The 26061-nt window shown below is 36.4% G+C and overlaps 1 protein-coding gene across 7 annotated transcripts in view; it reads left to right on the forward strand.

The window, feature by feature from the left end:
- The window catches only part of PDE1A (phosphodiesterase 1A), a 126738-nt gene that overhangs the window by 40206 nt on the left and 60471 nt on the right, over positions 1-26061 (forward strand). The window contains exon 1 of one of the 7 annotated variants that reach the window (XM_088526998.1): positions 23162-23375. The exons of the other annotated variants lie outside the window; for them this stretch is intronic. Within the exon in view, the coding sequence (XP_088383124.1) occupies positions 23320-23375 (56 nt within the window). The 5' untranslated portion in view covers positions 23162-23319. Of the gene's footprint in view, positions 1-23161; positions 23376-26061 lie in introns of those variants that run through there. 7 annotated transcript variants of the gene reach the window in all.

Consider the following 26061-nt stretch of genomic DNA (forward strand, 5'->3'; position numbering starts at 1 on the left):
AAATTTACGTAATTTATGTATCATGATCTTAGTGTACAATGGGCAAAGTCTAGCCAAACAAATCGAGATTTCTCTGGTACCAAGTATAATACATTATCGGCTAACTTGGGTATCTGCACAAGACATTACATTGTGTTGTGTAGACACAGCAAGATTTTTATTTTTAACAAGAACAAGACATGGAAACACAGAAAAACAATATTTTCCATTGCTTCATCTTTCAATTTTGAAATTATTAGTACAATACTATGAGATCTAAGTGAGGAATGTTGGATGATTACAAAAAGAGCAAGGAAAGGAGCTGCAGTGATAGAAATATGATTTACAAATCAGGTATTTTGAAAAATTATAGGCATGATGAGCCGTTACCATGTGTGCTTCCTGAGCACACGATTATGGATATTCATAAATTAGTGTAGTACTCCAAAGAAGTCTTTCCACAAATTAGTCTTTAAGATTAGATTTTGCCATAACAAAAATGTATCTAGTGTTTATTATTATTAATTTTTCTACAATGTTAACATTTAGTAGTCTCAGTCCAGATTGAGGCTGTTTTGTGCTAAGTAGTGTACTGATAGAAAATCTTACTACATTGTGATGATAGCTTCAAAAAAAAACTAAAACTACCAGTAATCTTACCACAACCCTAAGATAACTAATAATGGTGGCTGTGAATGGGTGTTCAGTGGAGATAAGGAAAGCCAACATCTAGATGATGTTGCAGGTGGAGACTGATTAAGATGGAGGAGGAGTCACCTGTAGCCATTTTTTAAATGGAAAAGACTAGTGCATTCCTGTATGGGAGAGGAAGAGACATGACTTTTGAGAAGGGCTGAAGATAAAAGTGGTGATTGTGGTGAGAAAGAACATAGAAAATGGGACAAGTGGGAGGATCAGGAATGGGCAAAGCAGAGAAGACTACCTTTGTATTATCATGACAGATTCTGATAAGATTCATGACAGATACTGATAAGGTTGTGTAAGGGATGGAAGTGAGGAGATAAAAAAATCCTAAAGTGGAATAGATATAAAAGGTGATGGCATTAATGTCAGAGGCAGACTGGGAAGTTGGATAGGAATTTGTGGAAATGAGAATAAGAGGGGGACGAGGAAACATTACAGAAATGATGTGAAGGGGGGGGGGGAAAGCAAATAAAGAGAGAAAACTGGATAATAAAGAAGTGAAGGCAAAATTAAAATATGGAAAGCTACTAGAAAAGAGAATGAGTAATGCAAAATTTAATGAGTAATGTGGAAATGTAAAGACAAGCAGGTGGTAAACTGTCAAAGAAATTAATGAGAATATGGTCATTTGCAGTTTTACATGCTTACGCATCTCTAATATATTACAACATAAATTGTCTTAATTGCTCCATGTTATCTGTAGCTAGAGTATGATGACTGGTGACACTCGTGAAATATATTAAATATTTAATGTCATCCTGATGGTCTGTTGGGGACACTGCTGCTGTGGTGTTTTCTGCTATTTCCTTAGCAAAGTTTTCCAAAGTTAATTATGAAATCAAGAGACATAGATTAGTAGTTTAGTCATTTTCCATCTGGCACGAGTGCTCTTTGTAATGTTTCTCAGTATTAATTTTGAAAGTTTCTTACTCCTTAATGAAGTCCAAGGAAATAGGGATCTGAAAAAAAATCCCTCAGGAAGCAAATCTTGGGATTTGCTTTTTCAGTTTACAAAAATCATGTAAGGAATTTCCGGATCGCCAGAACTGTTGGTGCTCAGCTTTCTGCCATATGTAACTAGTGACTGAAACATTAACCAAGATAGAGAAGTTATTATTCTGCCAATATTGCCTTCCAGTTCTTGGATCAAAGATTCTCAGTTTTGTTTAGATGCTAGATCATTGCTTTTACTGAACCACAGTGGCTGTTACAGACTTTATGGGTAAGTGTTTGTACTCTTTGAGGAATTTAATTTGGTCTCTTGGTAGTGCCAACTCAGATGAGCTTGTAAATCTCTTAATTGAAAAAAAATCTTTTTTTTTTTTTGGTGCCTTTTTGTATACACTCACTAGGAATTTTATTTTATGTAAAGCAGGTAAAATGCATTTGTGTAAAACTAATGTTTTACACTAACCTTTTCTGTTGATAACGATGAATTACAGCAAATTGTTTAAACATTGTGGTGAAGCAGAATTAATAGCTTTCCTAATGCTGGAGGAAGAAGAATATTACACGGAATAATATGATTCATAACAATTATAATATATTGAGATACTATACCTGAATAATTGAGATGGTATTTCCAAATAATAAACTGTATTTTCTTCTTGTTTTGAACAAAAGCAAATTAACGAATTCACATACAAATATGGATGGGTTTTAAACAATTTTCAGCAAGACTAATCTAACCAGAATGATTGTCCCTTCAGGGCCCAAATTCAAATATACTGCTGTTTTGTTGCCAGGTTTCCCTTTTATATTCCATGCATTACATTCCATTTACCTGGAATGTAAAAAAACAAACAAAAAAACAGTTTTAATGACCTTATGGAGCTTAGTAAGAACTTCTTACATGCCTTTCATCTCTTATTTTGACTAAAGTAAAAGAATGAATCGTGTTCTTCAGTATTTCATAGTGTTTTCCAAATTCCAGATTTGTATTATAACTTTCCTTTTCAGTTGGTGGTAGGTCTGTGTCTTTCTTAGAGGTGTGATTCCTCCAAATAGGCAGAATATTCTAGCAACCAATTCTTTACAGCTGAGTCTACAGAAAAACTAGTATGTCTTACTGTATACCTAACACTACTTTTGTATCACTGAGACTTGATCTTTTACTTCATCATCCATTCTTACTCATGTTTTCATTCCCAGAATAGCCCCTAGATATTTTTCTGCATGACTGCTGCCTCATCAACGGTCTTTATTTCCTTCTTACAGCATTTTAAATTGTTATTTTATGTAATAAGGGCATTTTCTCCAAATGAAACTTTTACTTAACCTACCAGGTACTTGAAACCTTGCCCATGCTGGTAACATTCACAAGCTCTTATCACTGATCTCCATTCCTTCATCCAGGCTGTGAAAGAGAACATGTAGTAGATGTGACCAAAAATCTTAAACTGCACTTTGGCAGTGAACCACTGCTAATTATTTTTCAACTAGACATGCCCTCCTCTTAGGAAATACAACTTTGATGAAATTATCTTACTTTCTTTATGAGAATGTCTCATTTTTTGGTTTAGCCTTTCTAGGTTTGTTGCCGTTCATATTGTATTATTACCATTCCTTCAGTTTTCCTTATTTGCCTATAAATGTAATCTCAACCATTTCATCACGACTTTTAGCCAAATTTCCTTGCACTGTTGTATTATAACAGATTTCTATTTTAGCGCATAAAATTGAAATAACTGGCCATCTTCCCTCCCTTTCTGTAAGTATGTCCTCTTCCTGAAACAAACACCTTCCTAGGTACATTATGTTCTGTCATACTTTTTACCAAGAAAAATAGTGGAGCTGTCAAAGCATCTCATAGTCTTTGTGTACTTTATTCCATTTCTCAACTTGATTAGTTGCTGTATATTTATTTGGATCTTTCCTGACTCCTGGTTAATAAAACTACTTCTTACCGAAGGGCCCTATGTTGTTCTAGCTGTTTCATTTGTCTACCTGTTTCCTTGTGATATGTATTGTCTTTTTTGGGCCTTTAGCTTCAGCTGAAAGTAGAAGTTAGAAATCTTGTTGTGCCCCCCGTTACTTCACCCTTGTGAGGATTATGCCAGACAATATCATAAACAGCCATGGATGAGCAATAGTAATAAGGGAATGCATCGTGTTTTGCAATGTCTGTGATTTTGTCTGCAGGACAAAACAAAGTCCTCAACTATTGGAATACCTCAGACCGAAGAACAGTTTTTGGCCTTCGTCTTGCATTGAATCCTAGCAGAAAACTGAAGAGTGATTTCTTCCCTTACTTGGGAGTGTTACTGCTCTGTATTGCAGATTTTGGATCTTGATGGACTGCCTTTAAGATAGAGTTCTGTCTGACACTTGAGGTTGGCAATGGTTCATCATCTTATGCAGTTCTGGACTGTGCTGATGCAGCTGCTGTCTTCACTAGCTAGCTAATTTCCCCAGTCCTGGATATGTTGCATCCTGTTGAAGAAATCTTTTTCCTAAGGAAATTTCACAATTAAAACATGCCTTCCCTGCAGCTCTTTCGAAGATTGGAGGGACTTCATTAGCAGATGTCTCCCAGACTCGGTGATGCTGAGCTTTTTTTGGCAGAAATACAGATGCTTGTTACCTGGACCAGGGTGGAGGTCCACAGTGTCAAGATGGTTGTGTGGGCCAAGACTTAACAAGCTCAGAGGAAAAAAAGAGCTAATAGTGGCATTAACGTCATTTTGCTTTCCACCATTGTGATTCTTCCTCTGTGTAGTATCTGAAACACCAGAGTAAACACCTGCCTCTGTGACTATATACAAAGGGGTATTTAGCAAGAAAATTCACTTTGTCTCCTACTTTTTTTTTTTTTTTTTTAATATAGCCAGGTTAGCATGACACCAAGACCAGGATAACGTCTTACCAGACCTTCTATCGTACATGACAAACTATGATGTACTAACACTGGCCTGTCAGGTGGCAAAAGGGTGTAAGCAAAGAGAGAAGCAGAGCTGTAGTACAGAGACTTGGAGACTGCATTGTTATTACCTAGTTGTAGCCCAGCAGTAACTGCTTTTCCTTCTCTCTTGTACAGTCAAAGAAGTTGGTTTAAATTACTGCCTGCCAAAGGAGGCTGAAATTGAAGTTTGACTTGGCCTCGAAAGGGCTGCTTGTATGGGCAACAGAGCCCTGAGTTGTCATCTCTTGTTTGAAGACGTAGTGTGACTCCAGCTAGGCTTAGGATGGGCTACCATATCCAGTGCAAATCAGTATCTGTCATGCTGGTAAAGAAACTGGAAACAAATTCAGGCATGAGAGTAAAGTGAATTAACAGTTTGAACTGTGTCTCTGGAAACATGTCCAGAGAGTTTTACTTTTGAAATTAAATGAAACACAAAACAGTAAACAAACAGCATGAGTACATTAAAATTTCTTTATTTTTAATTTTGTCAAGATAGTGAAAAACAGTACGGCTAGTTTAAAATAAATTGCTATTCTAAAAGTATTCCCTTAAAATAAGAGTTTTCTTTCTCATGCAATGATCTTTCCTTTTAATTATGTGTAGAGAACATTCACAGAATAAAGTGATGAACTGGTTTGCTATCATTGCTGTCCAAAGATGTTGTATGGAACATGAACAGATCCACTAGAGTGGTATTTTTTAGGCTGCAACACAGATGTTTGAAACTTCTAGATGAGTATCTAAGCCTGCCAAATATGCATTTATAGAATCTTGCAAACTAGCTTGGTGAGAGGGATTGAATTCATTATATCCATGTCCTTTCCTGACTATCTTTTGATGTTGTTTTTTTACTAGATAAAGATGTGATCCTACTAATAATTATGCCCCTGAGTAGTCATTATAAGAAGTCTGATGAAATTGCATTTAGGAAAAAACTATACTTGACAGTTAGGATTTCATGGTGTCAGTAATCTAGAAGGTTATTTTTTTGAATGAACACTGTATTGATTTCAATTTCATCCTTCTATTCTTCTGCTAATTAAAAGTAATTTAAAATTATAAATAAAATAAAAATAAAAAATAAAAAGTAAATAAAATTTTTTAAGCTTATTTTTTTAACTTTTCAGGATCTTTAGGCCAACTGCTAAGATAAATGTTACGTATCTCTAAAGATTAGTATTGATCTGTATGATGACTAATCGAGAAACAGTCTGCTAAAGTATGCTATTGACAAAATATTATCTTTATCATCTGCAGCTAACAATACCTTAATGGCAGATGGTACATTGTAAAAGGAAACTAAATGTTACAGTGCCATAGCATGCAGGAAATGTTTTAAATGGAAAATGACTTTAGAAATTATTCACTGTTACAAGTACAGGAGTCAATTATTTAAGTTCCTCTTTCATGTAATAATTTGCAACTGAATAGATGAGGCAATCAGTGACAATTAGGAAAGGTTTAATAATGATACATCCATTTCCTTGTTACTGCTATATAAATGCCAGTTTTGTTTTAATTTATACAGTAATGTATTTTAAAAACAAGAGGATTTTAAAACCTGTGTTTACCTATACAGACTTCATGCTTAATAGAGTACCTATGAATAAATTTCTGCTTCAGATCAGTTTGAATTTATTAGATAAAGCACATCTGCTAGAAAAAAAGACAGTTGTCAGTTACAGATATTCTACCGTACATTTTACAAATTATTTTAATGCTTAGCTATTTCTGTCTTAGACATCTCTATGTGATTTAATCTAATTTCAACTCCCATTTAGTCCACTTCTGTAACCTTGCTGGATTGAAATACCTCTCTTGCTATGTTTTTGTCCCTTAGCATTGATCTCGTCATCAATGAGATCATGAGACATAGTTACTGAAACAAACATACACATTCTTAGCACAAAATAGATTCTTTGACCTCAAATGAAACCATCTAGTCACTAGTTTAAAATGCATTGTGGGTTTGGCTTCTCAGAATCTGCTTTTTAACTTTTCAAATTAAATATACACTAGGAAAATGATTCCAATTTTACAGCTCCCTTGCAGATATCTTAATCTTTAAGTAAGCATTTTCACACTTAGCTCAATGATTATTTCAGTTCATACCATAGGAGTGACTGACGATCTGCTTTATGATTCTCTTATTAGGACACTTCTATAAGATATAAAAGACTCCTTCCCTAAACTGGCAGAAGGTAGGTCTGAACCGTTGCAAGCCCTAACGTTCAGATGGGCATTAAACGCACTGGTTGTCCTCTGTTCTTTGTGATATTTTGCATCACTTTGATTGTGTATGTTTTCTCATAAGGTATTAATAATTAAAAATAATTTAGTAATGAAAAGCAAATGCATTATTATAAATAATTTTAATTCTACTTACTTATCACCCAGCCCTCTAACACTATGGGCTATGCAGTGTTATCAGATTCCCCTGTAAAGTTTCTTGCCATCTACCTTGCACTCTCTAAAAGATCTAGATTTACCTGCAATATTGTACTACCTTAAAAAAAAATCATTTTTTTCATCAAATTTGCAAGGCATCAGAAAGACTTTCCACTCCAAAGCACATGGACCCAGTCTCTCTGTAGATCCCTACAACAGACATTGTTAATTTTCTGCTTACAGGAATCCTTCTCACTAGGCCTCAGCTCCTCAAGGGTTATCCAGTTTTGGTCACCATGGGGTATCTCAAAACTCCGTAAGGTTTCACTCCAAGGACCACAAAAGATGTATTTATTTCCCCCTATTGCTCAGTCTGTTACTGATCTGGCTCCCTTGGAAAAGAATTTGCAGGAGGAGGGATAGCATATGCCAGTATATTTGTCATCACCAGCTGAGCCAGCTAGCCTTTAATCATACTCTTTTATCTCAGATGATTACAAATCCTTCCAGGATCTTATGAGAAAAGTTTCTTGACATCGATATGGAAGCAGTCCAGGAAAATCCTTATAGTGTTGGATGTATTGAACACAGCTGTGCCTAGATGGATAACTCTACTCATTGATGAAAAATTGGACAAGGCCAAGCTCCTTTGAGAAGCAACAAACTCCCTACCACCTGTCCCCAAGAGAGTAGACTGTCCTTGGTGTGCACCTTCATGTGAGCAGTTATTTTCCTGTCTTTGCTGGACTTTCTGGTGATAAAAGCAGCCAGCAAAAAGTCTGAAGAGCAGTAGTTTAAATTTCTTCTATGTATAAAAGTCCACTTGTAATTTTCCTATATTTAGACTCCAAGACAGAATTCCCAGACCTCATCTACACACTGATTTCCTTAGGCATAAGGGAGAGTTTTAAGTTCTCTCTTAATGATGGGCAGTTTGCAATCACTGAAGGCACTTTGTGCCAACTCAGCAGGCTGTCACATCCATTGAAACATCCATGTCAAGAACTGTCAGGCTTCCATCAGCATTTGAGACAGTCTTTATTGAAAAAAAGACTCCAATGTAATGGTAAGACTATAAGAAGTCACATCAGCACCATGCAGACGAAACGGAAAACACAGTTATCAGAACTCTTATCTTAGGTAAGCTACCTGACAAGTTTCACAGACTGATTCTGCAAAACTTTCACAAAATTTACAGAATCACAGAATGCAGAGGTTGGAAGGCATCTCCAGAGATTGCTTAGTCCAACTACCTGCTCAAAGCAGAATCATATAGAGCAGATTGCTCAACTTTATCCAGTTGGCTTTTGAGTATCTCCAAAGAGAGTGTCTCCACAACTTTTCTGTGCAGTCTGTTCCAGTGTCTGACCACCCTCAAGGTAAAAAGCTTATTTTTATTTTTTCATTTAAATAGAATTTCCTGTATTTTGATCACTGGACACCACAAAGAAGAGTCTGGCCACATGTGTGCTGCTGACTCATTTTCAACTTGCTGTCCACGAAAAACTACACTCTTTTTTTTTCTGTAAAACTGCTATCCAGCCAGTCTGCTCCCATTGTGTGTTGGTGCAGCAGGATATTCTCCAGGTTCAGGGCGTTGCACTGTCCTGTGATGAAGTTTATGCTGTTCTTGTTTCCCCGTTTCTCCAGAAATTAGGTCCTTAGCTAGTTAGTTAGTTAAGGTTGAGACTGTTGTGACAATCTTTTCTCTGAAGTGGTGCTTTTAAAGATATATGACCCAAGGCCAGATGCTTTATGATAGGATACGTGAATAAGTGAAAAAAAAATACAAAATACAGTGCTTTATACTTGAAGTCTTCATCTGCTTATCTTTTCCTTTATGGTTGCTTATCCATGAGCTTTAGGTATAAAGTATTGATATAATTAAGTTGCTTTTCTTTTCATTGTTCACACAACTTTATGCAAAGTTTCTGTTTGTATAAAAATGTGATCGATGTGACCAGGAAAACCTTGGTTCATTTAAGGGATATACAGCCTGCTGTCTCTATTCTGCTTTAAAGACTAGTGCTCTATCTTCTAGTCAAAACATTTCACAACAAAAATTTAACAGGCTGGAGAGCATTTCCAGAAACAAACTGTTAATGTGAGTATGGGCTGGAATAACACAGGAAAAGAAGGCACAAGGAAATGATCTTTAAAGGCAAAAGTAAAATATCTTAACTTTGACGCAATTTAACTCCTCTGGATGCACTTCTTGTAATGGGTGGTCACAGCCTGCTGAAACAGTGGTGGCCCATCTGCTGCCCTGATAGTATGGGTAATAATTCCAAATACTGTGACCATGCTGTGGAGAGTGTTTATGCTGTCTTTTTTGTCTGTGCTATAGCAAGTAGCTTGAGGAGGTGGGGGAGAATGAGCATTCTGAAGGAAAATGAGCTGTTACCTGCAGATAGGCTTTTGGGTAAAATGCAGTTCTAGTGGGAAATCAAGACAATGAAGATGCAATGCTAGTAGAAGCAATAGAAATGGCAAAATATATAGCTAAGATTGCTGCAAACTTTTCAGTATAAATACCTGTTTCATTCATTATAACTTTGCCATAACTACACTGGATTCTTGTTGTCGTTGATCTGAAAGTTTTACCTGAACCCGTACAAAAGTATGGCCATTTCTGAAGCCTGACACTTCAACAAAATCCTGATGATATTAGTCTAGAGTGGCTCTAGTCTTCCCTGGTGCTTGGTATTCAATAGAGAAATCATTTTGGCATCAGCTTTGCACTTTTTACTGACTTCATGAAACCATGTGTGAAGTTGATAGTAATAATCCTCTAAGTTTCGGTTGTAGATACAGTCTTTGCTTGCTGAAGTTGTTATGCAGGGTCCCCTGGGCATCCTCTCTAGCAGAGGAAGGGCTCTGTCCTCACAGCTCCCTGCAATCGGTTTGAAATTACAAAGCAACTATGCTAGGGGACTTTCCAAAACACTCACATTGTTCTCCAGAATGCTTTTGTTAGCAGTTTGACTCTAAGATTCCCAGTGCTTGCAGAGCTGAAGCTCAGGGCAAAAATTCAAGGTTGTCAAAATGATTAAAACTATAAGTGCTTCATGAAGCTGAGTAAGAATCTGCTCAGTGAAGCAAATCAAAAGAAGCCCGTACACATCCTGAGTTTTATTTACATTCATGTGAAAAAAGTAATGACAAAAACATCTTTATTTTGATACCAGCGCAGTTTCAGTCAGTATTCAGGTTGCTTTTTTTTTCCTGGCAGCTCCTTGTGCAATACTGTAATATAGTGCAGTTATTTCATAGTCCAAAAAGAATAAAGCTGAGAGGCTGGCTCAGATTACAATATTTTTTTTAATGGTGCTTCTTTGGAACTGATTCCTGGCATACACAGCTTTCACAAACCACCATTTACCTTTACCCATAGTCCAGAAGAAAACATTTCTTCTTTTTTTCTCTTCTTTCCTAAAGCATTTGTAGAAATAGGTGAAGGTGTATTAAATATTTCCTCAGTCTATTGTGATCATGCCAAAAAATACTATACCAAAAATCTGGTATTACAGAATTTGCTGTTAAGGAGAAACAAAAGATAAACATTAAATTTTTCTAGAGACTTCTATTACACAATGAAGATATCACACATTCTCAGGGAGCATGTGTCAGGAAAAAAAAAACATAAATCAGAAAAATAAGATGAAATACTTGATTTAGATTTTAGTATCTTTTTTTTTTAGCTATGCTTTTTATCTGCATTCATTTATAAAGCTCTTTTCTTCTCTCTATCAATAGTTGCTGCAAAGAAAACTACTAAAATCTGTCTTATTATGAGAATACAGTGCTATGATCAGTGGAACAAATGTGAAAAAACAATGTTATTGCTTGGCAAACTCGCTTACAATCCTACTCCTACTTCAGTGGGTAATTTTTGGTATGATGTGACCATCTGAGTTTTCTCAGATGAGAAGGTTTATAGCAAATAGAGAGGAAAAAGCTCGTGGGAAAATGCCTTTTGTAACCCCTTTCTCTGTTATTTTTCTTGACCATTAGATCAATATTCTCAACTCTGTAAAATGTGTCTGCCATCACACAACCGTTAATTACTCCATTGCTATCCTGATATGAAAGTAGAAGAAGATTACCTCATAAAATGACTTTATTTTCTGACTAAAGGAAAAAAGGGAACTTACATTTCTTTTAAAGAAATCTAATAATAGAAAGTAGATATGAACTTAGACATTTTCGTTCGGGAAACTGGATATTCGTCTTTGCTTGACCTAAGACTTGTGATCAGCTGACCAGTTTTACTTACTCATATATTCTTTGTTTGTTTCAGTTATTTAGTTTTGTTTCCTCCCAGAAAAGTATTCTTATTAAAGGTTTTAAAAGGTACTATAAGAATGTTTTAATAAACTGATGTATGTGATTTTGTTAAACTGGTGTTTTTAAAGAGAAATTTCAAGTCTTTTGGAGCTTAGGGTATTTCTCACCATCTTAGCATTGTATTTATTATTCAGACTTTAGTGTGTCCAGGATCTACTAGGATTCTGATGTATTCTGAAGTAGGGGACAATATAGTAATTTGGAATTAAAAATAGCGCTTTAGTATTGTTCAAGGAATGCTTGTGGGAAAACAGCAAATCAATAGCTGTGCAGTGTAAGCTGGCCCGTAGCTCTAAATCATAACTCTTTGGGTTGGAATATCATGAAACTGAATGTCATGAAAAGGGACCAAGCTCCTATTGTTTAATTCCTGTTCTCTGCTAAGCATGAAGGAAAAGTCTAGATCTTTACAGAAAACATTGAACATCTGCCCAAAGCTAGTTTTAGTAGAAACTAAAGGGTTATCATTCACTACTTATGAACAAAAAACATAATAAGCAGTGTATAAAGTAACGTTTTCTGAAGAGTCATATTCTTCCACCTTTGCTGTTTACCTGTCAATTACATTTTTCTATTTAAACCAGTGTTTACTTTGGGAAGGGTGAAAGATTACAAATAGCTCATTACCAAGTCACCTTTAGTGCTGTGCAACCCTTTTCAAAGCAATGTGGGCCATGTGGGCTCTGTTTGATCATTAGTGCATGCCCAGGTGAAAAAACAATTGCATGAGAAATGCTAGTAAGGAAGGACTTTCCATGCTGGGCTTGTCAGCAGGTCTGAAATTTTCCCATGATGGAGAGGAAAGGCACAGAATGGATAGAAAAGACCGTTCAGATTTCCTTGCGCTTCAGAACACCCTCTGCTCATGACGTCACTACTCGGGTAGGATACTACATATACTAAAAATACAGGACAGTTGGTATTACAAGCCTTTTTCTTTTTTCTATTTTTCCATAATTTATATTACCTTATTTTATTAAAGTGTCCCCTTAATTGATTTTAATCTGCCCCCTGTTTATCTTTTAAGTCCTTTTTGCACTGCTTAGTTCATTTTTTGAAAGCTCAGCTAAGATTGGTTTTCTTCCTTACAGTTTTGCTATTTACCAGCCTAAGTAGCTGGTATTTCTTAGTGTAGGCGGTTTTTATTTTCCAGGAAAAAATGGCTTAATAATTAATCTGAGCCTGCCATACTCCCTCTTGTACGTGAGTACATCTCAGTGCTCTAATGTTTGGTTAAACGATCTTTCTACAAATACAGGTACAAAAAATAAATATGTCAGGATTGGCACTGAAAGCATCCAGTGGCAAGGTGGATCACACCTTGAGCACACCCTGCTTAGATCACAAAGATTGTGCAGCTAATGTAATATTTTCTTATTCTGATGTTAGGCCTGACTTCGTGCAGGAGGCCTTTTCGAAGAGTGTTTCCTTTCGAGACTTGGTTTCAGATTGCAACTAAACTTGTTGGCCTCTCCTCTCTGAATCTTTATGTAAAGAATTGCTGAATGGAAAACTACGGTAATCTGGGCCTGTTGCTGGAAGTAAAGTGACTTCTGAGGGTGTATATAGAGTTACTGTAAATGCCAATGATTAAGATGATTAGTTATCAGATTGGTTGGCCCATAAGCTAGAGAAAACGCTCTGCTTTTTGGGCATGCTGACCGAGTCCTTTACCTGCTCTAGCACTGGGAGCTGTGTTCTGTTCAGAACAGAATTGCAATATATTTGTATGCTGTTACAGGGAAAAATTTGGTAAGAAAAAGCCTATTTTACATTTCACTGAGATAGCCCCTACTGTTATTGCAAGTGAAGTTTCACACTATACCTACCCTTCTTGAGATCCTCTTGGTCCCACGTTAGCTTTGCTTCCTTTTCGTAGCAGGAAGGTATACCTATAAGAACAACTATAACCAGAGGGTGGGTCAATTTAGGTCACCAAAGTGAGACCACTCTTTTTTTTTTTTTTTAATTTAGGAGGCGATTTCCTAAATAGCTATCCCACGTATCTGAGCTTACCTACCTTGTGACCATAATATCAGATCCCTTACGGGGAAAGCAGAAGGAGCATGAAGACATGGGGGAAGAGAGTACAGTCATTACACTGAATATCAGTCACTGTTACTTACCACACTTGGGTATGAGATGCAAAATTAGGCCTGGCAGCGAATTGATAGCGAATTGATCTGCTTAAAACAACTGTTCAAGGTTTGTGTGATTTAGCAGTTTGCCCATTAGTCACACAGGTTTCTCATAGTAAAGTACTTCTAATAGGAAAGGCTGATGAATACTTATTTCAAGGATGTAAATATTCTTTCTCACTTCTGACTCATCAATTCAACTCCCCAGATGTATTTTGTTATGTTGACATCACTGGATGTAATGCCAAATACAGGGGGGAAATAAGGACTAGCAGCAGGCCTTACTATAAAAATTACACATTTGGCCAAATGTAGGGGTTATGCTGCGCTTTGCAGAGAGGTGCCTGCTCCTTGGACAGGAGAAATCCAGAAGATGGGTTGCACGTTTCTTAGCTGCTCCAGGGCACATGACCCGGGAAGGGCTGTATCGCAGCACAGTTGTTCACAGTATCGTCTATTCCCCTGTGACTCCAGAACTGTGTGTTTTTTTAGCTGAAGAAAGTTTAACATAGTGCATTGGAAATATAAACAGAGCTGTAAAAGCCACAAGGCGTCCTTAACAACAGTTCCATCAAAACTTCTGTTTCAGAAATAAGTATCATGTTTTCCTTGGATTTATTAGCACTTTCTTGTTGTTACTTTTTCCATCAGTTAGAACTATCTCAGAACATCCGAATTCATTAGAACAATTTAAAATATATAAAATTACCATATTGCGACATAACTCTGCCTTCTAATTGCCATCTGAGAAGCTCTTGCATATTAAATATACTTTTGTATATTTAATGTATATTAAATATACTTTTTTTAAAAAAAAAAAAAAAAAGGAAAATAATATTCCTCTTATCTGCTTTGTTTTCACTGCAACCCTGTGTGATGGTAGTTACTGAATATTGCTCCAAATATTTTGCCAGTTCAGGTTTGTTTCTCAAAAAAACACCAAGTTTTTATAACTAACCCTGAATCAACCACCTAGTTTTGGAATGCAAAATATTTCCATGTTACAAAGATTAGCTGGTAAATGAATATTAACTTTTGTTTCTTTATGGCATGAATAGCAGGGAGAACCACTTTGCTCCAGGCAATTTTTCCTCATTTAGGACTCACAAGGTAAGCTTGTTTTTCAGGAGTTAAATCAAAGACTAAATCAGGCACGTATGGTCTGCAAGGGTGTATTAATAAACTGCGTAACTTGTTAAAACATTCTAAACTGGGATAATCATTATGTTTATTAGCATATTAGTACATAGTGTACTACTAAATCTATTGTAGCTAAATTCTCGTTACTGCCCTGTTGACAGTTACACCTGTGCATTCTCCCTGACGTCAGGAGGGTTTATATGAAAGTCAAGCAAGAGAAGTAACTGGCACTAAACATAAAAAGTTGTTTGTAAAGAAAACAATGTTTGCAGAAAGGAATGAGTATCAAGATGCTTTAAAAAGTTTGGCATATTATTATGAGGAAATATTTAACAGGATGGTTAAACTTTAAACTAAAATACATTCTCCCATCAGTTTTATTAAAAATATCTCTTCAGATTTTAAATGAGAAAAAGACACCTATAGACCAACTGTTGTCACCATGACAACAAGTTAAACTCACAAAACACATAGCAGTTTTATTTGGCAGCACTGTTAGCTTGCAAGCTAGGACAGCAAATCCGCAGAATGCAGGCTGCCCCATTTCACCCCAAATCGTGTGTTTTTGTTCTTTCTTAAAGCATGCACTAGCAGTGGCACACAGGAGGCATGAAGTCAGGCTCTGTTGCCTCATTTCATGAGTTTTGGTTGAACAACTAAAGGAAAAACCTGTTCTTTAAAAGCCAGGTCTTTTTTAGGAAATGGGACTGTTGGCGATTTGCTCATGTTTGTGAAAAGAGAGCTGAGCAACTTTCTTGACTGTGCAGCTGAGGGGTTCTGCATTTTGAGAGTTATGGAAACCAGGAATGGCAATGACCTACCCGTATCCACTCGTGCAACCGTATCTTTTGCCAGTGCAGAAATATTCCCCAAACTACATCGAGTGTTATTCTCTAGTCTAGTTTTGAAAGTCTGAAGCCATGTGGATTCCATTGCTTCCCTTGGGAGCCCCATGGGTTTTGCTGCCAGGAAGCTTTCCTGATACTCAGCCTCAATTTTTCCATGTTTAGTTTCAGACTGTTAATATGAGAGTCTCATGCTGAATAACTACTCTGCTTGTTGTTCATGCTGTCAAAATATTTGTAGCTGCTCTTAGTCTAATCACATGTGAACCAATCTTTTCTTAATTATTTTCAACACCCCTCCTTAATTGGCCCTTTCAATTTCTTGATCAAAGCTCTCTTTGAGCAATTTGTATTTTACATGGTCCTGTTTAATTATACGAATACATAATTCCATACCAAAGTTGTGCAAAAAGAAAGGCTTTTTCTGTTTGCTTGCTTTCCGAGATGTAAATCAAAATCTCCAATCACAAGAGTCTTTTAACAACATCCTAGCATGAATATCGATTTTTTTTAGCTTTCTCTTTGGCCCCCTTCACTCTCTCTTGATGTTGCTCATTTCCAGTGCTCTCTCGATGCACATTTGTGTATGGTAAGATGTTCTCCCTTATTTTGTTTAGCCTCCAATGTTGTGAGATTAATCTAGTAGTGTTTTTCCATGCATTTCCAGTTTTTAAGTTTTCTGGCTTAAAGTCTGAAAATATTATTAATATTTTGCAATTATTTAGTAATAACTAAAAACCAGTAAGCTTACTGTCCTAGATATTAGCAAAGACACATCATCTCTTTTCGATGCTACTCTGTTTATTATTTGCATGAAAATTTTCAATTCTCAAAACTGCCTTCATTTGTGAGCTAATTCGAATGCTGTTTCCAGGTATGAGTTAGTGTTAGTGACTAAATCTTTCTGGGAATCCAACTGCATAATGTCCACTCTACTCCATTTGCTAGTTGTGCTTCTCCAGCAATAAGGCAGTTGAGATTGCTTGATTCTGTCTTTATAAAATTAAAAAGCTAAACCTTCCATGGTTCCATCGTTCCCCAGACAATGGGTATGCCTTCTCTTCATGTATTTTCTGAAATTACTAGGGAGTTAGAAATTCAAATGACTAGCTGATAAATGCCAATGTTCCAATCTACTTCCTGTTGCTTAACATTTACTTTTCTCAGGTTTCCAGATGCTGGTAGGTAAATACATTATCATTATTACGGCAAAGTCTTGTTCTGTATTTATTTATTTTTCTTCTTTTTTCAGATTTGATCTATACAGACATTTTTGGAGCAATCATTGATATGTACGAATTTCTTTCCTCTGTAAATCTGTTCATTGGGATTGTAGTGTTTTTAAAGAAAAAAAAAATGAAAGACCTTTCTTACAGGAAGTGCTCAAAAAGGGGAGAGTGAATTCAATATCAGCATAGATTTTAAATGTAGTGGTAGATTTAAGAAACTGTGTTTTGGTAGATTCACAGTAAGTCTGAGGTATGGTCACCTTAAGGAAATGCAGTAGCTCTGTCTTCTAGAAAATAATATTACATTGTGTTGATAAATCTTGGCTATTTCTTATATAATACAATCATTTAATGAAAAATAGTTTATTTAAAACCACAACCATTAAGAAAGCACCACTGCACCATAATGCAGATTGATGAAGTTTGGAAGTAAAATCCTCCAAAACTTCAAGCTGAACAAGACGACTGGCAGAATTAAAAATATTTACTAATCCACATGTAATTTCCTCTATTAAATTCAAAATTTTTGTGAACTATGACACATGTAAAAATAGGTTGGCAAGCTATGTCATCTACAATATTCACTAGAAAGTAATAAATAAATATAATTTATGCAGCTAGTTTACAAGAACCTGTATTCCTTCACAACGTTTCATTCCATTAGTAATTACATAGCAAAAAGTTCAACTCACTTTTTTTTTGTGGAGAGTCACTCATATGAGTGACTTTAGACAAGGACTAGGACTAAACAGAGGAGGTTTGGAAGCTTTTTACCTCCAAAGGAAATGGCAGGCAAACAAGTCTTTCTGTAAAGATCTTATGGCATATCATGAGGTACATGGATGGTCTAGCTGGATGCTTTTCAGCCTGTGGTCTGTGTGCTCTGCTTTTCGGGGGTCTACAAAAAGTAACTAAGAAAATCCAATTGATGTCTCTACTCAAAAAATATTCCGAGGGGGAAACAAACTGGGCCAAGCTCCAATCATCTTTGCTTAGCTTGACCGAAAGCAACTTGAAGGGATATAGGGAAATCTGTGATGAAATAAAGACCCTTTTTATATCTGTCATTGGAATATCTAAACCTTGTCTGTTGCTTCTGACATGCAAATCTATGAAATAAGCAAGTCCACAGGCTAGTGAGACATAGACACCAGAAGCTGTCAGCTATTAGTTTTAAGTTGTGCTGTTTGTAATCAAATGCTGAGACTTCTCTATTAAGCAACACACATCTGTCACATAACAGGAAAAATGTAGTTAGGATCTGGAAAGACTGAATTAGAAGTAACGCAAGGGGCATCTGCTTATAGAGATTTCATCTGTACCTCCTCAGGCATATGGGGGACTGGTTCTGGAAGACAGTTCTTTTACTTGCAGCTTCATAGGCCACCTATGGCTGGAATTTCCCCCATCTGCCCTGCAGATGACCATTCTGGGCAAGCACTCATCACAGGAGCTGTTCTTAATTAAGCTCACTATATCATAGTTTAGGTTCAAAAGCTTTTCAAGATGGTAGGGAAATAAAATACATTTCAGTTAGGTTCTATGGAGTTTATTTATAGAAGGAGAAAAGATTAGATAGTAATAAATTCTGGAGACAGTTCAGAACATTAGAGTTAAATAATCAGCATTTGTTCATCATTGTCTTTGTTGGAATGGGGTTCCTATCTCTGTCATGTTAATACTAGTAAGTACTACTAGTATTACTACAAGTAATTTTTTTTTTTACTTTTTTTGTTATTTTGTACAAGTAAATTTACTTGCATTACTACAAGTAAATATTTACTACAAGTAAATAGTAGGTCTTAAGGGAGATTCTGAGGTAAGGAATTGTACTATCCGTTCATTATCTGATGTAGAGCAGTTTGTCTCGCCTGACAGGAAACAGGTTCTTTCTTTCCCAGGAGTTTTGTAACATTACATGTGCTACGTGTTCCAGTAGCAATTTTATTTCTTCATTAAAAAAAGAAAGCGCCTCTTTCATTATGGAAGCAAATCTTGGTATTGATCCATCTCTGCATATCTAGAAAGTAACCCAGGATCTAGCAACATGTTTAAGTACTTAATAAATAAAAGAGACTAATAGTGCTTTAGTGCTGTTTGCAAGGAAGCAGTATAATTGGTGAGGAGAATTAAACAATTGAGAAATAAAGACAAATTTAGAAAGAGAGATATTTATTTGATCTTGTGCAAGAGCTTTGAAAAAGTCATACAATTATTTTCATGTGGTTTGGAGAATAATGAAACATTAAGCGTTATTACTTTATTTTTGATCATATCATTTATGAAATGATTTGCAGACAAAAAAGGTCCTGATATTCTTCCTTATTTTACCAACATAAGAAGTCACTTCAGTGACAAAAAGTACTGAGTTACATGATTAAGTGTTACTTAGAAACAAGGAGGGTCTCCAGCCTTTAGCTATATTTGAATGAGTATAGCTTTCATGAATGTAATTTGAATTATATGGTGCTGGAGAACATTTAAACATTTTGAACATGGTGCAACTCAAAATCAGTACTTTTTTCTCCAGACTCTAATTATTGTTCCTGTCACTCTAGAATTATCTCTAATTTAAGAATTTATGAAAGGTAATAAGGGTAATTTTCTTATAGAGAAAGGTTGACTTTCTCAAAGATTTTTGACAGATTGAGAATGGTTATATGTGGTTTATTTGTTCTATTTTTCAATATTATAAATGTAAAAGTTTACTATAGATTCTGATGCTATTATGGCAATCAAATGGGATTGATAGTTATCAAATCCTTTGCACTGAATTACTAACTTGTCCTGCTAGGTTTACCTGGGCTACTGTGTTTTAAAGGTTAGGCAGAACAAGAAGGAGCAAAGTCAAATTAAAATGGCATTTAAAATTTTTTGCTTACAAGTTGATGTACTTTTGATATACGCTGATCCTTGAATTCATTAACAGGAATTCATGCATTAAATTCATCTTTTTTTAGATGGAAGTGATCAAGTATATTACTTTAAATTTCAATACTTTTCTCATTTTTTCATAATTAATGTTAGTATTGTCATCACTTCAGTGCGTATTTGCAGTTATCTGGAAATATTACAGCTCCACTGTATTGTAGCAGTTACAATATACCCTATTTCTTGTTTTTTTGCCTATATTATTCAGTAAAGAAAGAAAAGGCGTCGTTTTTGTAACTCTATAACATAAGGCAAAACTTGAATTTTACAAAGAAAATGTCATTTAAAGTTAATTTATGATTCATATTTACCCATCGGATAAGTCCCTTTTGACCTAGGGAAAAAACTTGGTCTGACCTTGCAGCCAAGCCTGCTTTGAACAGGCAGTTGGAAGGAACCGACCTGTGCTTCCTAGTCCTACACTCTGTAGTGAGACCTGAGAAGCGCTTGTAAAAGCACTACGATGCCACACAAAATAATGCCAAAACGTCCTTCTGCACATTGCTGAGGTAGCAGGAGATGCGCATTTGCTCAACGTTTAGCAAACATAGTTTTTAGTAGTCATGGTACTGTCCTGAGGCTATAGTTTTGGGAAATGTACTCTGCGTGAGTTTTTAAACCTACTGGGGGAGCACATGTAAAGAGTGGCTAATAGTAATCCTGTGAACAAGGAGTTGGGTCCTCTTTCCCATGACCCCTGACACCTGACTTCTCATATTCCTCAATATTCCTATTTGTAGAATGGAGATAAAAATTTGGTGTTGCAAGTATCAACTTGTTTATAAAGTGCCATGGTATCCTTGGATAGAAAGTGCTATGAAAATATAATCTACCAAATATAACCACACATTACCAGCCCCTTTTACTTTATTCCCTAACATTTTGGCACAATGAATTTCTATGGAAATAAACTGTCTTTACAAAAACTAAGAAATAAGTTAACTCACAGGAAATCAATTCAGTACATCGTCATGCTGGTAGAAATTCATTCACCTCTTTGGTAAGATTTCTACTCAACTTCAACTTGTATCCAATCAAGATGTCTTTGTTTTCAAACACTTTTAATAGAATTGTTTTTGGAAGGCTTCCAGTGATAAAAAGGGAAATAGATTAGGAAAGCTTAGATAACAAGTATTAAATATATATGATATAGGAAATCTTAACTGGTCATTTATTACACAATATAAAAAGCCCACTTATTGCTATGAAATTTTGGGGGGCTTTTTTATGAGTTATTGCTTTTTTTTTCTATGAATTATGATTTTTTCTCCAGAAAATATAGCAACAAGGTAAGTGAGTTGTCCTTGCTGAAAAAGATAAAAGTGGCAGGATGAAGTTATAAGTTGTACTTCAAAGTTCATATTAATACACATTTTTAAACTATTGGTGTCTGGACTTCATGTATTTCCTGACCTCAAGGAAGATGAAGCAAGTTACAGAAATCTTGTGTGATATGAAGACGAGAAAGGAAAATTTCCCTTTCACTGAACATCCTAGAAGAACTTTTTTTTTTTCCCTTTGTCTCCAACATCACTTTTCAAATTTTACCTTCAAATGAAGATGTTCATCTAACTAAGGAATGTGCAGGCCTTGAGTGACCATGATCTGGCCTACTCGAAAGGAAGTCCAGGCCACTGTTAAGTCTCTCAAGACTTCAGCAGTTGCCCTGTCCTGTTGTACACTGAATTGAACTGAATAAGTTAATAAAAAACAGTGGTGCAGTTAGCTATGGATTAAACAATGGCACTTTCTCCTATATCAGGAAGTAGTAGGATGGGACTGTGATCTTTTTGGATTTTCCATAGAAAAAATAACCAGAGAAAGTCAGAGAGCTAGGAAATTTAAAATGATTTTATTATTATCAGTCTCTTCTGCTAATGTTGTCCTTTTGCCTTTTTTTGCTTCTGTTTTCTTTAAGTAGCTGACATTTTAAACTAAATTTCAATATAGTATAATAAAATGAATGCAGATGTCCCTCTTATATGAAGAGGGGTATATTTTAGGCCTTTGAGAACTCTAAATTAATTTGTACAACTGAAGCTATGGTCTAACAGCTGACAAATAATATCTGACAAGAGGAAATACATTCAGAGAGACACTAGTACTGAGAGTCTTTTGGAGAGATCACTGGGTGGCTAAGAAGCCTTTATATAATTATTGGGAATCTGGTGCTAAGACAGAATAGCAAGCGAAGAAAAATATCCCGTTAACCTTTAGCTCTGCTCTTCTTTTCAACTGACATTCTAAGAGATACAACTCATAAGTTGTAGAGAGAAAACATATGGTTCAGCACTGTATCTTATGTTTGGACAAAACATAGTCTTTTTTGAAATAAGTTGACTATAGGAAGTTATAGCCAAATTTAGACAAAACCATTGGCTTGGAGTAACTTTAGAATCTCTTAAAATTAGTATTATAGGGCACTTGGGTTTCTGGGAAGGTTTTATTTTGGTCTCTTATGACGTGATATGATATGCTGTGCAATTCTGTAGCAAGATAGCTGGCACTATTAGGAAAGTACAGATTAGTAGCATTTTCCATTGTTCACAAACAAGGCTTTTCATTTATCAAGTAGTATTTCTTCCTTTTGGAAAACTGCAAATATTACAATTATAGATTTGCAACAGAGCCAAGTTGAGTCTCCTAAGAAGCACAGGCTAAACTTGATTTTTGTCTCAGCATTGGGACAGGAATGTTCAGGTCTGTCATGATACTGAGCAGCTGCCCCATACGCTGTGCTCCATGAGACCAGTGGCATTTTTGGCATTTGTAAGTGGAGTAAGGACTACAAGATGGTCATTGGGATTTTAAACAAGTGTCTTAATTATTGCTCGCCAGTATTTTGCTCTATGCTGTATTGATCCATTTTATGTTCTGATGGTTTCCTAAAAAACAGAGCAATGTTTTTCACCCGCATGCTTATATTCACAGGTTTCTAATGATGCTTAGAAATTCAGGATCCACACCTGTCTCACCCCAGAGAAGTGCAATCCCTGTCCTGAGGGACGAGGTGGCAGAAGAGATTTGATACAAGGAGGCAGGGAAGGGGATGAGGAAGATCCTTTCCTGGGAACACTCACGTATATGTCTTGGGTGGCCAGGGTTGGACCTCCTACCTGGCGGAGGTCCTATCAGGACTATGGTACAGGGTCTCAAAACAGAACAGTAAGAATTTGCCCTACACTAAATCGATGTTTTCTACATTACAGCTAGCACATTATTAGGTGCGTTATTTGGGCTTCCCAGTGCACTACGCAGTGAGGTAAAGCCTGGTCAGAACAGGGTACAATGAGGCCTCGTTCATTACAGCGGGTTCTGATCAGCCGCAGCAGGTGAAGGCTCCTGGGCCGCGCGGCGCCGGGGGAACGTGGTTCCTCCCGCGCTGGCAGCCTGCAGCGTGCGCGCGCTGCCGCTCACTCGCGCTTTCCCCGTTCTCCTCACAACACATGTACCAGACCGGGCTTTTTATGTCACGCTGCAGTAGCACCATCCCACACACTCGCTGTCTCTGAAGAAATGTAACCCTTTTTCCGTTTATCCTGAAGTAGATCTCAGTGATTTGAGAACTGAGTATCTTCTGCTGAAGGAGTGTGCATCTGCCTAACCTGTAAAGCAATGACAGCCTCGTCTTGAATCAGTCGCTAAAATACAGGCACCTAGTGCTATTTGAGACACTTAAGGGTAGCCGAGACATCCTCTCTGGGCTGGCAGATATGACCCAGGACCTGCAGGACACCTGCGCTCTTCTGGAGCAGCAGCTGGGGACCAGGTGAGACACTTCAGGGCGCCTCGATTGGCCCTAGGTGCCTATTTTGGGTAAATGATTTGAGCCTCCTATTTGGGGCTTAATGAATATTTGATGTATAGGATGACTGATCGGAAATTCCTGTTTTTTTTCTGTTTTGTCTGAGGCCAAGTTGTTCAAATCTGTAATTACACAGAGTCCCTCTTAATGCAAATGGGACTGCTGGTACATGGAATTACTTGCTCTTGTGGGGAAAATGTACATGGCTGAGCTCTAAACCACTCCAGTTTTGCTGTTCAGCAGCTGATCTGGAAGTGAACTCTGATAAATGACAGACCATTCAAGACCTGACGGCTTCATAGTATTAAAGGAACAAAGCAACACAATTTGTAGAGCTAATAACCAAAAAATGAACATGTATATTTACACAGAAGGATTTGCACTTTAAGGCTTGTAAAATCTTCTCTCAGTTCTGTTAGGATACAATCTGTGAAAGAAGCAATAAAGCACTAGACTATGTAGCATCTCTCTCTGAGACCAGATTTATGTTTTGTGTGCCAGAACAATATTAAGCAAATCCTTCTCTTCCTGCTAAAAAATAGCCAGTCTGCAGCTCTCGAGAATTTTCTCTTCCAGTGATAAACATTACTTAGAAAACTTTTCCATGCACCTGGGTACTGACCAAAGACAACAAATAACGGAAGAGGAAACCATATTTCAATTCTTTACTATATAGAAAGCTTTGCAGATGACCTAGGCAGTTACATTATTTATATGCACTGGCTTTTTAAAGAGCTTGATAGGTTTTTTTGGCTGATGAAAATGGAAAAATCTGTCTCTTCTGGTGTGTTCTCTGTGCATTTAATTGTGTTTTTAACCCTTGCCATAGTCACATGCTCCTATTGTGTTTCCTTCTGTGAGCAGGACAGAAAAACAGGCTTGATGCATTCCTGTCAAGGTGGCTTTCAAACATATAAAGGTTGCAGGACAGACTGGCCACCTAGTTTAAAATGCTAAGCACTTAGACTAAAAGCAGTATAATTGTTTTTACTTGCTCCTTTCCTTACTTGAGAGAGGTATTGAGATGAGCAGTTGTGGCACATTATACTTTTATTATGGATGCTGCTTGCTTTTTCATTTCCATATCTAAGGCTGGTTACCCATCTTATTAATGTTCTTTCAAGTCCGATTCACGATTTTCTTAATAACAGCAATTTTAACATCATATCAGAGTTGAGACTTATGCCAAACTTCAAACCTGAAGAAAGGCTGGAATGCTCTGTAGTTTGGCTCTTTTAATTTGACCTAGCTTGAGAACATGTACGAGCAGCAAGGCTGCTTTTGGCACCGCTCGTTGAGTCATGGGGAGAAGCCAGTTATTCCAGTGCATCAGGTATATGCAGCTCCCTGGAAGGATATCTGTCACAGTGATAGGAAGAAATACATCTCAGAGAAAACAGATGAAAAGAAAATTATTCATGGACAGTTGCAGTAGCTTTTCCTAATTTTTCTGCATGGACAGATCCCAAACATTTTCAGATATATAAACTTCTCCATCTGATCCTAATGGACACCTATCTATTGATAGACCGTTAAAAGTTCGGAGGAAACTTTTGCTATAATGCCAGTTAAGTTTCTTGTTAAGTAATGTAATACAGCTTTTCTTTCTGACATTTGTAGATGTTTTCAGCTGAACTGTATGTCTCTCTAGAGACAAGGAACTGAAGCTGAAATTTCCTATCATTCTGTCAAAAATGACTGAACAAAACAAGAACAAAAATCTACACTCTACTTTCAGGAGCTTTTTAAACTAATGCGTAATAGATACACTATGCTTCAGTTTTCCAGATTTTTTTAAATCTTTTTTTTAATCCATCCTATAAGCCTATCTTGGAAATTTGTCATATGAACGTAAAGAACATGACCATTTTCTTTAAAAATTATGGTCACTATTATGGTCACTAAAACCCGTTAAAAAATGTAATTGGTATTTATTGCAGTTCCTGGCAGGAATTATAGAATACACAGGTACAAATTCATTGAGGATACTGGGAAGAGCTCCATAAACGTAAATAGTCTTTAAATTGGGTATTTTTGCACAAGATAAATTTCCTGGTCTTCTGGAGAGAAGAAATTTAGTGTCCAATCTAGCTAGCTCCATAGAAACAATTATGCATGTGTATATTCGTGTTTACGTAGCTCTTATTAGGAGATTTCAGCTTAAAGTGTTGAATTTTGGCATGTTTTACTGATCACCTTCCATAGTGATTTGAAATTAGGTTGTTAGCAATTTATTAATTAGATATGAGAGAAATTTTAATTTTCTTGAAAGGAACATGAGCGGGGATCTTAGTAGGGTCATTTATTTCACTTACTGATTTTTATATATATAATTAGTTTGCTTCTCCATCCCTGCTTCACCACTTTCTTCTCTCTGAAAAAAAAGAGAGAAGTTTCTTTAAAGAAAATATATATATATATACAGAGAAAAATACAGAATTGTGAATTAATATGCTCATTTTTACAGCTGGTCAACCTCTGTATTCTCTTCCAGTGTCCTAGTCTCAGTGATTTTGATCAAACCGGATTATAAAATCATCAAGACGAAGCATTAGGACAAAACTATTGCTTGTTGTTGGGTTGCTGAGAGTGCCCCTGATAAAATAGGTATTCTGGAATTGCCTGGTATATAAATACATCAGCTAAGTGG

This window comes from Tinamus guttatus, unplaced genomic scaffold (genome assembly GCF_059628265.1).
Source record: "Tinamus guttatus ecotype Peru unplaced genomic scaffold, ASM5962826v1 Tinamus_guttatus_pri_ptg000260l, whole genome shotgun sequence".
NCBI classification, from domain to species: Eukaryota; Metazoa; Chordata; class Aves; order Tinamiformes; family Tinamidae; genus Tinamus; species Tinamus guttatus.